The 13,246-nt window shown below is 45.5% G+C and overlaps 1 protein-coding gene across 1 annotated transcript in view; it reads right to left on the bottom strand.

Annotated features, from left to right (window-relative positions):
• LOC135896988 (salivary peroxidase/catechol oxidase-like) overlaps window positions 1-13,246 on the bottom strand; it is a 122,073-nt gene that overhangs the window by 48,168 nt on the left and 60,659 nt on the right. Inside the window, exon 7 of the mRNA XM_065425550.2 lies at window positions 8,805-8,951. Coding sequence (XP_065281622.2) covers window positions 8,805-8,951 — 147 coding nt within the window. The remainder of the gene's footprint in view (window positions 1-8,804; window positions 8,952-13,246) is intronic.

Raw genomic sequence — 13,246 nt, 5'->3', positions numbered from 1 at the left:
GCTAAAATAAACAAGTTGTTTTGTTAGCAGTCGACTCATCCTTTGCCAGGACCTTCGGATGCTTCCAGATGTGCCCCAGGCCGCCAGGCCAACGCTATCCTTGCGGCTTGCGACCCATTTGCAACAGCTCCCACTATTATTGGCATGTTCTCAGCACCAGTGCTCCCAGTTTGCTTCTACTGCTATTTATTTTCCCTAAGCCTTACAAAACTTAACTGTAGGTAGTCAGTACTGTGTAAGAACTCAAAATTTAGGTCTGCTGTGTTATCATTTACGAGTATTTCATTTATGAGTAAAATTTGGTGCAACAGTACATGTGGCATCTTGCTTCTGCAGAAATGTGTTCAAGCCACTATGCAAAGCGTTCTGTATCGTAAAATGTTCCTTGAGTTATTTATTTTCTTTACATCAATTTACTGTACAGAATCAGGAAGGAGTCGAATGTCAGGCTTGTGTGTGTGCTTTAGAAGGTACACATTGCTGCTAAGATTGATGAAACATGGCCTGATAAAACATGGCCTCCACTACCATCGGCACTACGCTTGCACCTGGTGAATGAACCACCTCAGGTAGATTCTGCAGACTGTTTCTTAATCTTATTGCGAAGGGATCGTACCCAGATGCGCGGAGGGGCATGCGTCTAAGATAGGGAGTTTGGTGTCACATGCGCGTCTAGGACAGACATGGTACTGCGGGTTTGAGCAGTACGCATAGGTCATTTGTAATATGCTGTCATTACTACCATTTTACCTGTGCGGATTCTTTGTCATCTATTTTAGTAGTATCAGTCGGTGTTGTTATCAGGATTTAGCAACTTATTTGCCTTGGCCCTCCTTCAGTCAGCCAAGTTTTACCTTTCGTTCGGTGGGAATTGAGACTGGACCATTACTTGAACAAAATTTTTTGTGTATAGTGGCTTCTCAATTGCTATATGTAGATACTCGGAATAACTCCATCGTATAGAGGCACTGGTAAATTTGGAACCTCTGAAAATCCCATTGCTCTTCGCAACCACCATGTTACCACTTTGATGACAGGGCGCGATGTTCTCGTTTGGTCTCACCATAAGATACTTTGAATATTGCATGAAGTATCATGCAAGATGAAACGTTACTGGGCAGACGTATTGCACTAAGCCATTCAGGATCAACACAACTTATGTCAGCAAACGTGAATAAAGCAGCCCGAGAAGCGTTGCTTTTTCATACTTTATCACTAGTCCTTTGTATGTTACCTGATTACCCTGCACTGCATGTCCTGTTTAGGTAAGAAAAAAATGGGAACAGGTAGATACTGCAAGTTTTGAAACTTGCTTTAGGTTTAACAATCGAAATCGCAATTTACCCTTTTAATCCAGATTGCACATCATTTATCAGCAGTATGGCTAACTGTCTTGAAATAATTATGTTTTGTAGAGAGGCTCTCAAGGACTGGTTTGACGAGATAATTAGTGTCTTTTTAAGCGCGAAACAGCATACATTATTTCGAAAGCCGTTTTTCGCCTGACCCTCTTCTGTATTTTATTAACTGTATACCCGAAAAGAAGTACTAGTAATTTTAAACATCATCACAAGCGTATATTAAGATCCCAGTACGAGAAGAAAAAGAACTTATTCGCGCGAGAAAACTTAAGATAAAGGCCGTCTGTTGTGAACGTTATGTCTCATGACTTTTCTTTACGCACCGTCATTACGAATATTCTGATAAATACTGTAGTAAAGAACGTAAGTCCTAGTTTGAGCAACATCGAGGCTAACTAGTTTGTCGTTCATATACGGATTGTAAAAACATACAGCGTGCATAAGCTTAAATATATGCAGGGCCACATGGCAAAGCCGACAACGATGGTGGATATTCGCCTTGAGTGGCCACAATATCGCCATCGCAATAATATTCTGCAGCGCAAAAGCGCGATCCGGACGCGCATATTATGCCCGCCGTAAGCATATTGTAATAAAGGGAAGACGAGGATGGCAGAAGGCGACTAGACCAACAAGACCATGTAGTTCTAGCCGAAGCTGTTCGCGGTCATCGAGTTCTCTCTGTTCATGTGCGAGCACAGGCAACACCGGGTGTAATTACTAATGTTTGCTGCAATTCCCACTGCCGCCACAGCTACAATCCTCACGCTTTGTGTAGCATTATAACATGTTCCTATCGCATTCATTGCTTCGTCCTTACGCCGCAACTGTACGTTTTCAAATAAATAAAATTTTCCAGGTGTCTTAGTCAAACAGAGAACCTTAGCCACAGAAAGATGATAGTACAACTATTGTGCCATTGGGGGACGCTTTCTCCACACGATGGCTTTCCTCATAAATGCATCATAAGTTCTGCATGTAAAACCCATCAGGTTATTTGAAATAAATAAACAAGTTACGTTATGTAAAAAATCTGGGCTGATTCCGACAAGAGAGCAGTGTAGGTAAGTTGATCGCCGCTGTAGCGCAGGAAAAAAATTGAAGTCCGACGCCATGCAGCAGTGGGCACTGACGCCCATTTGGTGATAGGTGTTTTGGTGATGATGTTTTTCGTTTCCTTTCTAAACTATGTCACCGCACTGTATATAAGTATTGTGGAGAGAAGCTTTTTAGAGCACATTCACCAAGAAAAATGATTTTCTCTTTGTACATCATTTTATACGCCTTTTTATCCTCTGGATCATGAACTAGGCTTGATGGCGCAATAGCAACATGCAAGCATACTGTTGGTCATGAGGACAACGCTCTCGAAATTTATACATTTAGATGAAAGCATTTTCATTTACCGAACGTCTGCATGCACATATAATGAACTCAAGCTTACTTCAGCATGTCTTGAGAATTAAGAGCAAATTAAGAAATGTTTCCCTATCAGTAGACTGTTTCTTGTAGGCAAGTTGAGTGATCACCGAGTTATAAGACCAAGTGTAAAACCAATATGCTACCATCAAGTGAATAACCTCTTCAATTGTTTTTTGTGTCAGGTGGTTTTTCTGAGGTCTTTCGTTAGCGTACCAGATATAGATCAAGTACTCACGCTTGCACTCGTAACCGCAAGATATTATAGAATCCTGTGTACTTTTTAAGTTATATGCCTTGCTGGAATAAGCATTGGCTTCAAGAAATTTTGTCTCAACAATGGAAATAAAATCAAGACATGTTCGTACATTTGAAAGAGGAGCGATGATTTTTGAAGAGTACGGCCCTGTTTCTACTTCCATTTCATGGACACTTATTTGCGTCATTTGTGATGTGATAGGTATGGTTCTTGTTTCTTTAGGAGGGCGGGAGGGGGTTATATGCATTTCATGATGATGAGTGGTGCTTTAAAAAGCGTGCCGACAGTACATATAAGTACTGCGGTGAAATCGTATAGCAAGCGAAAAGAAAAATATTACTGGCAGAGATAATAATCAAGACTGCATGTGAGATAATAATAAAGACTGCAACCGTGGCCTAGTGGAGATTCCATTTTTTATAACATGTTGCTTACACTTGGTACGCGCTGATAATCTCTTCGCTTCGCTGGAGCACACTGCATGCTCTCAGGGGAGCACTTGAGATAATAAAGATTAGAAGCGTGGCCAAGTGAGGTTCACAGTTTTTATATTAACGCGTTCCTTACACTGCGTAGACGCGAAAATTCTCACTCGCTTCACTGCACTACACTAAATGCTAAACCACCCCATATAAGAGCGACACAGAGGCTTATCACAGACCGCATTGTCTAGCCAGGGATCAAAAAAGATGTTCGAGCTGGGCAAGAAGCTGCCAAGCCTCTCAAGCCATAAAAGTGACCCAGCAAATGTGTTCAGTGGTGCAGCCATTTCGACCACCAGAGAGCCGTCACGATAACGTACATTGAGACTTGGTGGGGCCTCTTCCGCCCTGCCAAGCTTTCAGGTACCTCCTCACGTGTGTCGACCGGTACTCAAGGGGGCCTGAGGCAACGTCTCTATAAAGCAGCACGGCGGAAACAATGGCAGAAGCATTTTTTCCTACGTGGGCGTTGCGGTATGGTTGCCGTTTGCGCATAACTAATGACCGAGGCGGCAATTCCAAAACTAGGCTTTTTTCTGGCCTCGTGAGACTGCTAGGCACGCGCCTCCATTACAACGCGTCTTACAAACCACAGAGCACTGCGTGGAAAGGCTACCCTTAGTACTACCGGGGCTGCGAACAGCAATTAAGGATGACATAGGAGTCAGCGCAGCCAAGATGCTCTGTGGGTCATGAATCCGCATTCCAGAACAGTTTCTCGGTTGCCAGCACTCCAGCATCGGCTGTGCTGCACTTAGGCTACATTCCTTGCTCGAGCAGTTTATACCTAAATCCCCCGCGTATCGCCCATGGGCAGCCTGTGTTTAGTGTCCAGAAACAGACATAATCAAGCCACTACTGACTATTTCCTATGAACTTCTTGTGGTTTGGCGTTCAGAGAATCCCTTGGAGTTTGACGTTGGTGGCAAAGAAGAGACAGTGTCGCGCGTCTCCATGGAACCAGCCAATCTTGAACATTCTCTCTTAAATCTTTCTACCATTCACATGTAAGCTGCCGGCATTGTAGTTGTAGGGGGGGGGGCGCTGTAGCGACCGTCTGCCCACTACGCTGTCCCCGCTTATTGGTAAGCCCGTTACGTCACCGCACCTCAACGTCGGGGTCATTGTGCCAGGTCTATGTTGGAATAGAAGCGGCTCCCCGACTGGGGCGCCACCACAGCCACTCGGCAAACCTGCCTTTACTTTTGAATAACGGCAGTGGGCTCTCCGTCCTCAGGCTGTCAAAACGTGTATTCCTTGCCTCTGCTTAACCGAGCTCCCAACAGGTTCGCAAAATGACTAAACTACATTATTTTTTCAAATAAGCTGCATCGTCCAGAAATTGATGCAGATCTTGGAGGCGACACCAAGATCGCTAACCACAGTGCCACGCTAACGCAGAACGACGTTCATGCCCGGTAAGATTACTGATACACGCACGCAAATGCGTTCTGACGTTCATAGTCAATGTTATCCCTAGTATTCTCCCGTTTTTAGTTGCTTGCGCTTGACCGCGTCGACTGGACTGAGTGCTTGTCGTAGTAAGGCGGTAGTCGAATGAATTATAATATGCCTGTAGAAAATTTCCTGATATTGTAGAAAATTTGCTGCTTTGATATTAATAATTATATCTCTGGACTCCTGCAACGCAATTTGTTCACGGAGTATTTCGTGCGATGCGACAATGTCAGCAGGGTCGTATTATAGAACCAATCCGAACTGATTTTGTTCTTACCTGTCAACTCTCTCCTGAAAAGAATGGTACTGTGGATTCAAACGATATTTCATGGAAGAACTTGTTGAACACTGTCGTTTGATCGACAGTTCTACAGCGCTTGTGCTGGAAAGAGCGTCTTTGTCCCTATACGTGTGAAGTGATTAAGATTGCTGATGTAGGCCAGATGGTTTACATCTGTGATCTAAAATATCTGCGGCGTGAAACACTGAAGTGTGGAAAAAACCGACAAAAACGGACGAAGAAAGAAGGATTGGAAGAGGACAACACGAGCGCCAACTGCCAAATACGTTTATTGATCAGAAATACCAAACGCATATATGTATAGAAAAAGTGATATTTTTATCGAACACAGCGTCAGAGACTCTAGTCACATCCGAACGTTAGCCAGCCGATAAAATCAGACAAGATTAGGGTTGACATAGCATCAAAAGGGCGAACTCCTGATCGTTGAAAGCCACTCATGGTTGACTGACACACCTGTCTCCAAATTTCCTAATAAGACACGCCTCTGATATGTCTCGCGTTCTTTTCTCGTCATGACGATCCAGCAAACATCCTTCTTTAAACTGAGGCTTTCATCCCCAGCCATTGCAGCACAACACTAGGTTAGAAGTTCTTTCTTTACCTAGTATCAAGAAAGGGGCTGACAGATGGAATAGCACACTTTGGTATAAAGGCTATAAACAGGGATATGGTGCCCCAGAAAGCCTGGCCAACTTGTCGATAGGAGAACCTATTTTCGGTATGATTCCGTATATTTCCTTTCGCGAGAGGAAATATACTGAATCACACCTCATGCACAAGTTTAATTGCCTACAACCGACGGCAATTACTTCGAAAAACTTCGAATTACTTCGATATTGAAAAATTTTTCCCCTGCCTACTACTCAATTGATTATACTCTTTCATGTTTTTACGCGTATAGCAACTGTACGACCTCCTTCTCCCAAGTGCACCTGCCCCCGCCTGCTTCTGCACGCGTTACCCTCTTCTTTGCTATTTGGGTTCCCTCTGCTTTCTTTCTGATTTTATTATATATATATTTGAAACACCCTCGCCAACACATTCCAAAGTCCCAGACGTCAGCATACCTCTCTCGGTGCCTCAGCCACACAGGGGATCGCCATTTCTGTATACCGCCGTAACGACACCCACGTTGAGCTACTGGGGCTAACGTCCCTTGAAAGACCACGCCGCTGCCTTTGCACCTCGTGCATTTCACCCCAGACTCCTTGTCTCCATCTTAGCACCTTCAAAATTACTCGATGCATTGCTGCTACGCTACTAAAGTCACTCTTTCAGCTGAAAGAGTGAGGCCAGCTTTTCTGAGGCACCTCATCCCTGTTTACAAACTTTATACCACAGTGTGCTATTCCATATGTCAGCCCCTTTCTTGATTTTGTCTTTGAACTGATGCCTTCTTGGGTCTTTTTTGTTACTAGCGGACTGACCGCCTGACCGGCTCTTCTAAAGTCACATTAACATGGCGCCAATGACACCCCTGAATGCTCCCTAACCTTTTGCTTCCCCAAAACCTTCCCAAGCCCCTCTTTTTCTTTTCTTGTTCTTTCTTTTTTTTCCTGAGGATGCCCCTCCCCCTTGTTTTTCTTTATTTTCTTTTCTTTTCTTTTCTCCCCCCCTCTCCGTTCTCCCGCTCTTGCATCCTCGTCTTGGGAACCACACTCACAGACCGTCAGGCGACAGCGGTTGTTCTCTTGAAGTCTCTCCCTTTACAGCTAGCCGCCACCGACAACAACTGCACGTGACGTCACTGCACTAACCCTTTCAAACTAACATGCCGAGGATGACGACGCCGCCTTTGACGAAGATAGGTCCTCCTATCGAAACGTTGGCCAGCCTTTCTGAGGCACCTTATCCATGTTTATAACCTCTACACCACAGTGTTCTTTATCTAGGTCATTTTTCTGTTCCACTAGCCTTTGGTTTACGCAACACCCCGTTTGCCCAATATAACTGCAGCCGCATGATAAGGGTATTCGATAGAAGACCGTAACAGAGCAATTTACTAATTTGCTTTTCTTTGGATGTTTCGCCGCGCATGACCATTTGTATTTGTTCGATGTCCCACTAAGGCGTTCGTCCGTCATCCCGCGAATACGTCGAATCTTCCAAGGGCTGATAGAACTACATCGACACCATATCACGACGGGATAACTGCTGCTCATTTCGTTTTTCTTTTCCATTCTGGTATTTTCTGGTCCCGCCTAATTTTTACTTTTTCCAACTATTTCTCGCAAATTGACGAAATGACAAACCTCGGGAATCCTCGTGAAAGTAACTTATTTAACTGTATTTCTCCGCTATTCACCGCCGTGTATAAAGAAGATTTTGTGAACGCGGCCCTAATGGTGGATGAAACAATCGCTATCTTTACCAGTTAAGATTAGAGGCGCAATTAAGAACGGGCTTAACAATTCGCGGTTAGTATGCTCAACGAACATGACCTCGCAGTTGTCTGATATTAATACCGAAAAAGCGCAACCAGTTGTCCAGAGGAACCTCGCACCTAAAGTCCAAGCCCGCTGCCGTTTCCATTGAAAACACTTAGAATATGTTTGGTAAAGTTGCTGCTACTACCGGAAGAGGAAGCCTGCCAGAAAATGAGATGGTCAACTACAAACCTAAAGACAAGTTTCACAAGGCCATTTAGTGTTTCTTTAAGAATGCTGTCAACCTTTACCAAAAAGAAATTCGCTCAGGACTTGCGCTACACATGAGCCTACACATACGCGCCAACTCTTCGGCAGCGCCACTGGATTGCGCAGCTTGTCCAGAAAGAAGTGCGAGATAAAAACGCGGTTGCCGTATGAGGCGTTTCTCAGGTTACATTTCGCAGGTGACGCCCAGGCTTCGTGGTGGCTCCGCTAGATGGCAGGGAGTGTTCGCACGGAAGTCCTGCTGCAGTAAACGCTCGTACATAACTCGTTTCGACGGTGGCAATATAATGAAATTTTTTTTCATACGTTACTGACTATTGACTAATTGCAGGTGCCTAAAATAAAAAAAGAAATTGTATTGTAAAGTTACCTTACAAAAGTAAAAATAATAATAAAAATAATTATTTATATGAATAATAATGATCATAACCGTATAAAGCAATTGTCTCACTTCCAGCACGATCTTTTTAGTTGTTTTCTTTTTATTTTACCAACGACAGTAGCGGCTCTTGATTGGTTGATGGAGATTAAGTGAAGAGATAGGGTTCTGTGGACTATACAAACTTTATGCAACATCATTTCTATAGAGTTTTCGTAAGGATGCGGTTCCGAAAAATGAAGAAAAGAAAGCAGCATAAATAATACGTTTAAAACCATTGGTATATTCCTATGAGAAGATCATGTGTAGGTCCCGAAGTACGTGATTACGTTATGCTATGCGTTACCATACAATATTTTGTCTTATTGTTAGAGGCTGCATTAATATTGCAGCCGCGTCATACGCATACAAAAGCGCAACGATCAAAACACTAGAAACAAACAATATACAGTGTGATGTGTTCTTCGAAAGAAACGTGCTTGACTTACCATTTTCACACTTATGGCAATATAATGAACGAAGAATCGGTAGTTTGGTAACATTGAAGCGGTTGTAAAACGTGTCGTTGTCAGGAACATCAATAGGAATACATTCCGCGTCAGAGACCTCTTCACAAAGATTAAATGGTCCTGGGCCTTTGAGTGCACCGAACAGGAGGAGGTAGTGGCGAAAAGAAAAAAAAAAAAACAAGAAGAAAGCTTATAAAATGACTTGGTGGAGGCAAAAGGGTGTTATATACAATATTCAAAGTGTCGTATGCAAGGAAGATATTTGTATTGAATGACGTACTTTGGTGTGGGCGAGTTGGTTCATTGCCGAACGCTTGAGAAAGCAGCGCTAAAGAAGAGAGGGACAGGGACAAATAGCATACATGACGGGCGCCCATTATTTATCATGAATCTCTTTCCCAGTGTTATTTAGCGCTGCTTTCGCAACGGTTCGTATTTTAAGCTTCTTTAGATTATACGTTTTCGGGGATCAATTCTGCATATTTTTTTCTTTCTCCTTCAACTTCAACCATGTGGTGATTGCTTCCCAAGTAGAATGCTTCGCCGTCCCTCTCACACGATTCAAGATATGTCTTTACACATACATACATAAATACATACATACATACATACATACATACATACATACACACACACACATACATACATACATACATACATACATACATACATACATACATACATACATACATACATACATACATACGTACATACATACATACATACATACATACATACATACATACATACATACATATTGCAGGCCCCGGGGATGCATTTTCATGAGGCCGAAATGCGAGAAAACCCGTATACTTGGATTTAGGTGCACGATAAAGTACCCCAAGTGGTACGAACCTTCCGTAGTCTCCTGCTATGGCGTGCCTCATAATTAGATCGTGGTTTTGGCACGTGAAATCACGTACATACATACATACATACATACATACATACATACATACATACATACATACATACATACATACACAAACACACATACATACATACATACAGACATACACATACATACATACATACATACATACATACATACATACATACATACATACATACATACATACATAGTGGATTCACTGGTATGAAGCTCGCACTTTTCGAAATTAACACTCAGAGTCCTGCTGTTGAGCACCACGTGATAGGCTGTATTCGCGGACGCGTTTTGGGGTGACGTGATTTAAAGCTATACCAATGTGCTTCTATGCAATTTATCCATTAGACCTTCGCAACTGGTCAAAATATTGTGCCACATGCACACTTCGCTTGTCTGTTACGCGGGGACTCCCTCCATCTAAATGACGAGTACGTACTGAATATGCACGAAAAAAAAATTACTTTTCTGTGCCATCGTCCCCATTACTCCTCCACCATTGGTCAAAATTCGTCAGGCGGTGCTCACTTCGCCTCTCTGTAGCGCGACGTCAGGCAAACGCGAAAGCTCACCACATCAAAGTGTCGTGTACGCACTAAATATACAATAATTTTTCAAAGAATACTGAATTTTTTCTTTGGAACCACGGGAGCCCAAAAGGAATAGAAAATGGCTCTGTTGCAGGCTACTCAGAGGTGCCGCCAGTGCGGTCAGAGGTGCGGGGTCTCCATCCCGCCGGCAGAGCAGGTCTCGGAGCCGGGCGCGCAGCAAAACTCCCAGGGCGAGCAGTAGCCGTTCGAGCTCTCGGCGTCCGAAGCAAGCCGGCCAGCAAGATTCGGACCTACCTGACAAGGTGAGCTGGGCAGATGCGGTTAAGGGCTCGCTGAGACGCAAGGCTCAGGGAGCTACTGCCTCGACTCCAATACTGCCTACTGCCTCAGAACCCAATAATAAGAGGGACCCCAGGGATGTGGCATTAGAAGAAATGCAGCGCGAAAACGCACAATTACGTACGGTCGTGCTACAATTAACCCAATAAATTCGAGATATTAAACAGTCCATGGCGCAGCCATCTATACCTAAACCTCCTTTAGTCCCGACTCCCGTCACGAACGGTAACGACAGTGCGGCGCCGCCCACAAAGAAACGCGCGGCGGCCAGTTCCGAGTCTCAACAGCTCGAGAACCTCGAATCAGCAGTAAGTGATTGGCGCAAAGCACATGTCACGATAAATGACTGGCGGAAAGAACAAGAAGAAATGAGGAAGCTGCTTTCAGAAATTCAAACCGGGATCCGCAACATCGGCGTTGCGGTCAATAACCTCACTGCTCGAACAGACAGGGTTGAAGTCCATATAGACAAAATCGAGACTCACATAGGCCTTCGCCCAGGCGTGGAAATGATGCCCACCATGGGCCCTACAGTCATTCACCCTAGCCCTATTTCAGGTAACGCACAAGTGCAGCACCACGATGGCCAGCCCCACTAACGAGCTCGTGGTGTGGCAGTGGAACTGTCGGGGCTTCACTAAGAAGCAACCACTGCTGCAACAATACGTCCGACACACGCAACCCAAACCCGACATCATAATGATACAAGAAACAGTAGGTACCGTACCAAAGCTTCCCGGTTACACTGCGATTCCCGTTGATCGCGGACTTGCAATTTTAATTCGGAAAGGGACAGTAGCGCAAGAACACAGCGTAAGCGGCACACATGCGGAAAACATGCTTGTAGAGCTCCTTCCCAATAGAACACGCAACCACAGTGTATTTCTCCTCAACGTATATAGTAATCCGGCTGACTCACGGGCTCGTTTCCTCTCTCTGTTTCGAGGGGCGCTTGCCTTGGCGGGCGCAAACCCGTTTCTGGTCGGGGGCGATTTTAACGCCCCGAACGAGGCCTGGGGCTATGGCTACACTACCGCCAAAGGTCGACGCCTGTGGCAGGACCTACATGATGCCGAGTTAACTCTTATTACCGATCCCACGGCGCCGACCCGCACGGGCACCTCTACGGCACGGGACACGACACCAGACCTGACGGCGGTCCGTAACATCCCTCAAGCAATGTGGCGCAATACCTTTGAAGATCTCGGTAGTGATCACATGATCATAGAAACACGAATTCCTCAAGCGGGTACACCCACTTTTCCTAAGCTATTCAAATGGACGGACTGGGACAAATTCCGAAAGCAGCGAGCTGAATAGAGAGGTGAGGAGAACATCGATGACATCGAGGCATGGATGGAGACGCTCAACGACGATATGAACAAGGCGACGCAGACGCTCGCACCCGAAGTCCAGGTTGACAAGATCGACAGCCGACTAGCCCACCTCTGGGAAGCCAAGACGTCACTAAACGCAAGATGGAAAAAGCAAAGGCACAACCGAAAGCTTCGTAAGAAGATCGCACATATCAATCGCCAGCTGGAAGAACATTGCCGGACCTTAAGCCGCCAACAGTGGTATGACATCTGCAACGCGGTCGATGGGCAGCTCCACAATGGCAGCACGTGGCGCCTCCTTCGTCACCTCTTGAGGGAAACGCAGAGCAAGTCTGCTCAGCAAGCAAACCTGCAACGCCTTTTGCACAAGGAACAGGATGCCACGAGTGATCACCAGCTCGTGACACGCCTGCTAGCCAAGTACTTCCCTCAACGGCCCGATGTTCAACACGGAGATTACACTGGAGAGACAAATGTGACACTCGATGAAGAATTTCACGAATCAGAGATCCGCGCAGCTCTCCACGACCTTAATGGCAAATCAGCACCTGGTCCCGACAAGGTTACGAACAAGACTCTAAGAAACCTAGATGATGCCTCGATAACCGCTCTTACGGCATACATCAACAAATGCTGGCGAGCAGGTTGCATCCCAGAGGCGTGGAAACGCTCTAAAGCAGTCCTGATACCGAAGCCAGGCAAGCCGTCCAGCCTCGATCACTTGCGGCCCATTTCCCTCACATCCTGCGTTGGCAAGGTGATGGAGCACGCGTTCCTCTCCCGCATCAACCACCACCTCGAGGACACTGGAGCCTACCCACCCACTATGGTGGGCTTCCGGTCACACCTCTCCACTCAAGACGTCATGCTCCAGCTCTACCACCAGATTATCAATGACCCAACTAGTGGCAACCGGGCCATCCTCGGTCTAGATTTGGAAAAGGCATTTGACAATGTAGCACATGCAGCAATCCTGAGCCGCATAAACAAGCTCAACTTGGGTGAGCGCAGCTACAACTACGTCAGAGACTTCCTGTCGCGCCGCACAGTCACCATCGCGGTCGTCAGCATGACATCCAACGAACATACACTAGGAAGCACAGGCACTCCTCAAGGATCGGTCATATCCCGGCTCCTTTTCAACCTCGTTATGCTGGGTCTCCCGGCCTACCTCGACCAGATCGATGGCCTCCATCACGCCTTGTACGCAGATGACATCACCCTGTGGGTCAACAAGGGCAGTGATGGTCAGATAGAATGCACCTTACAAGCAGCGGTCTCTGCAGTCGAAACCTACCTCCAAGACAC

Source organism: Dermacentor albipictus, chromosome 7, assembly GCF_038994185.2.
Source record: "Dermacentor albipictus isolate Rhodes 1998 colony chromosome 7, USDA_Dalb.pri_finalv2, whole genome shotgun sequence".
NCBI classification, from domain to species: Eukaryota; Metazoa; Arthropoda; class Arachnida; order Ixodida; family Ixodidae; genus Dermacentor; species Dermacentor albipictus.
This window is presented reverse-complemented; position numbering and strand designations above follow the sequence as displayed.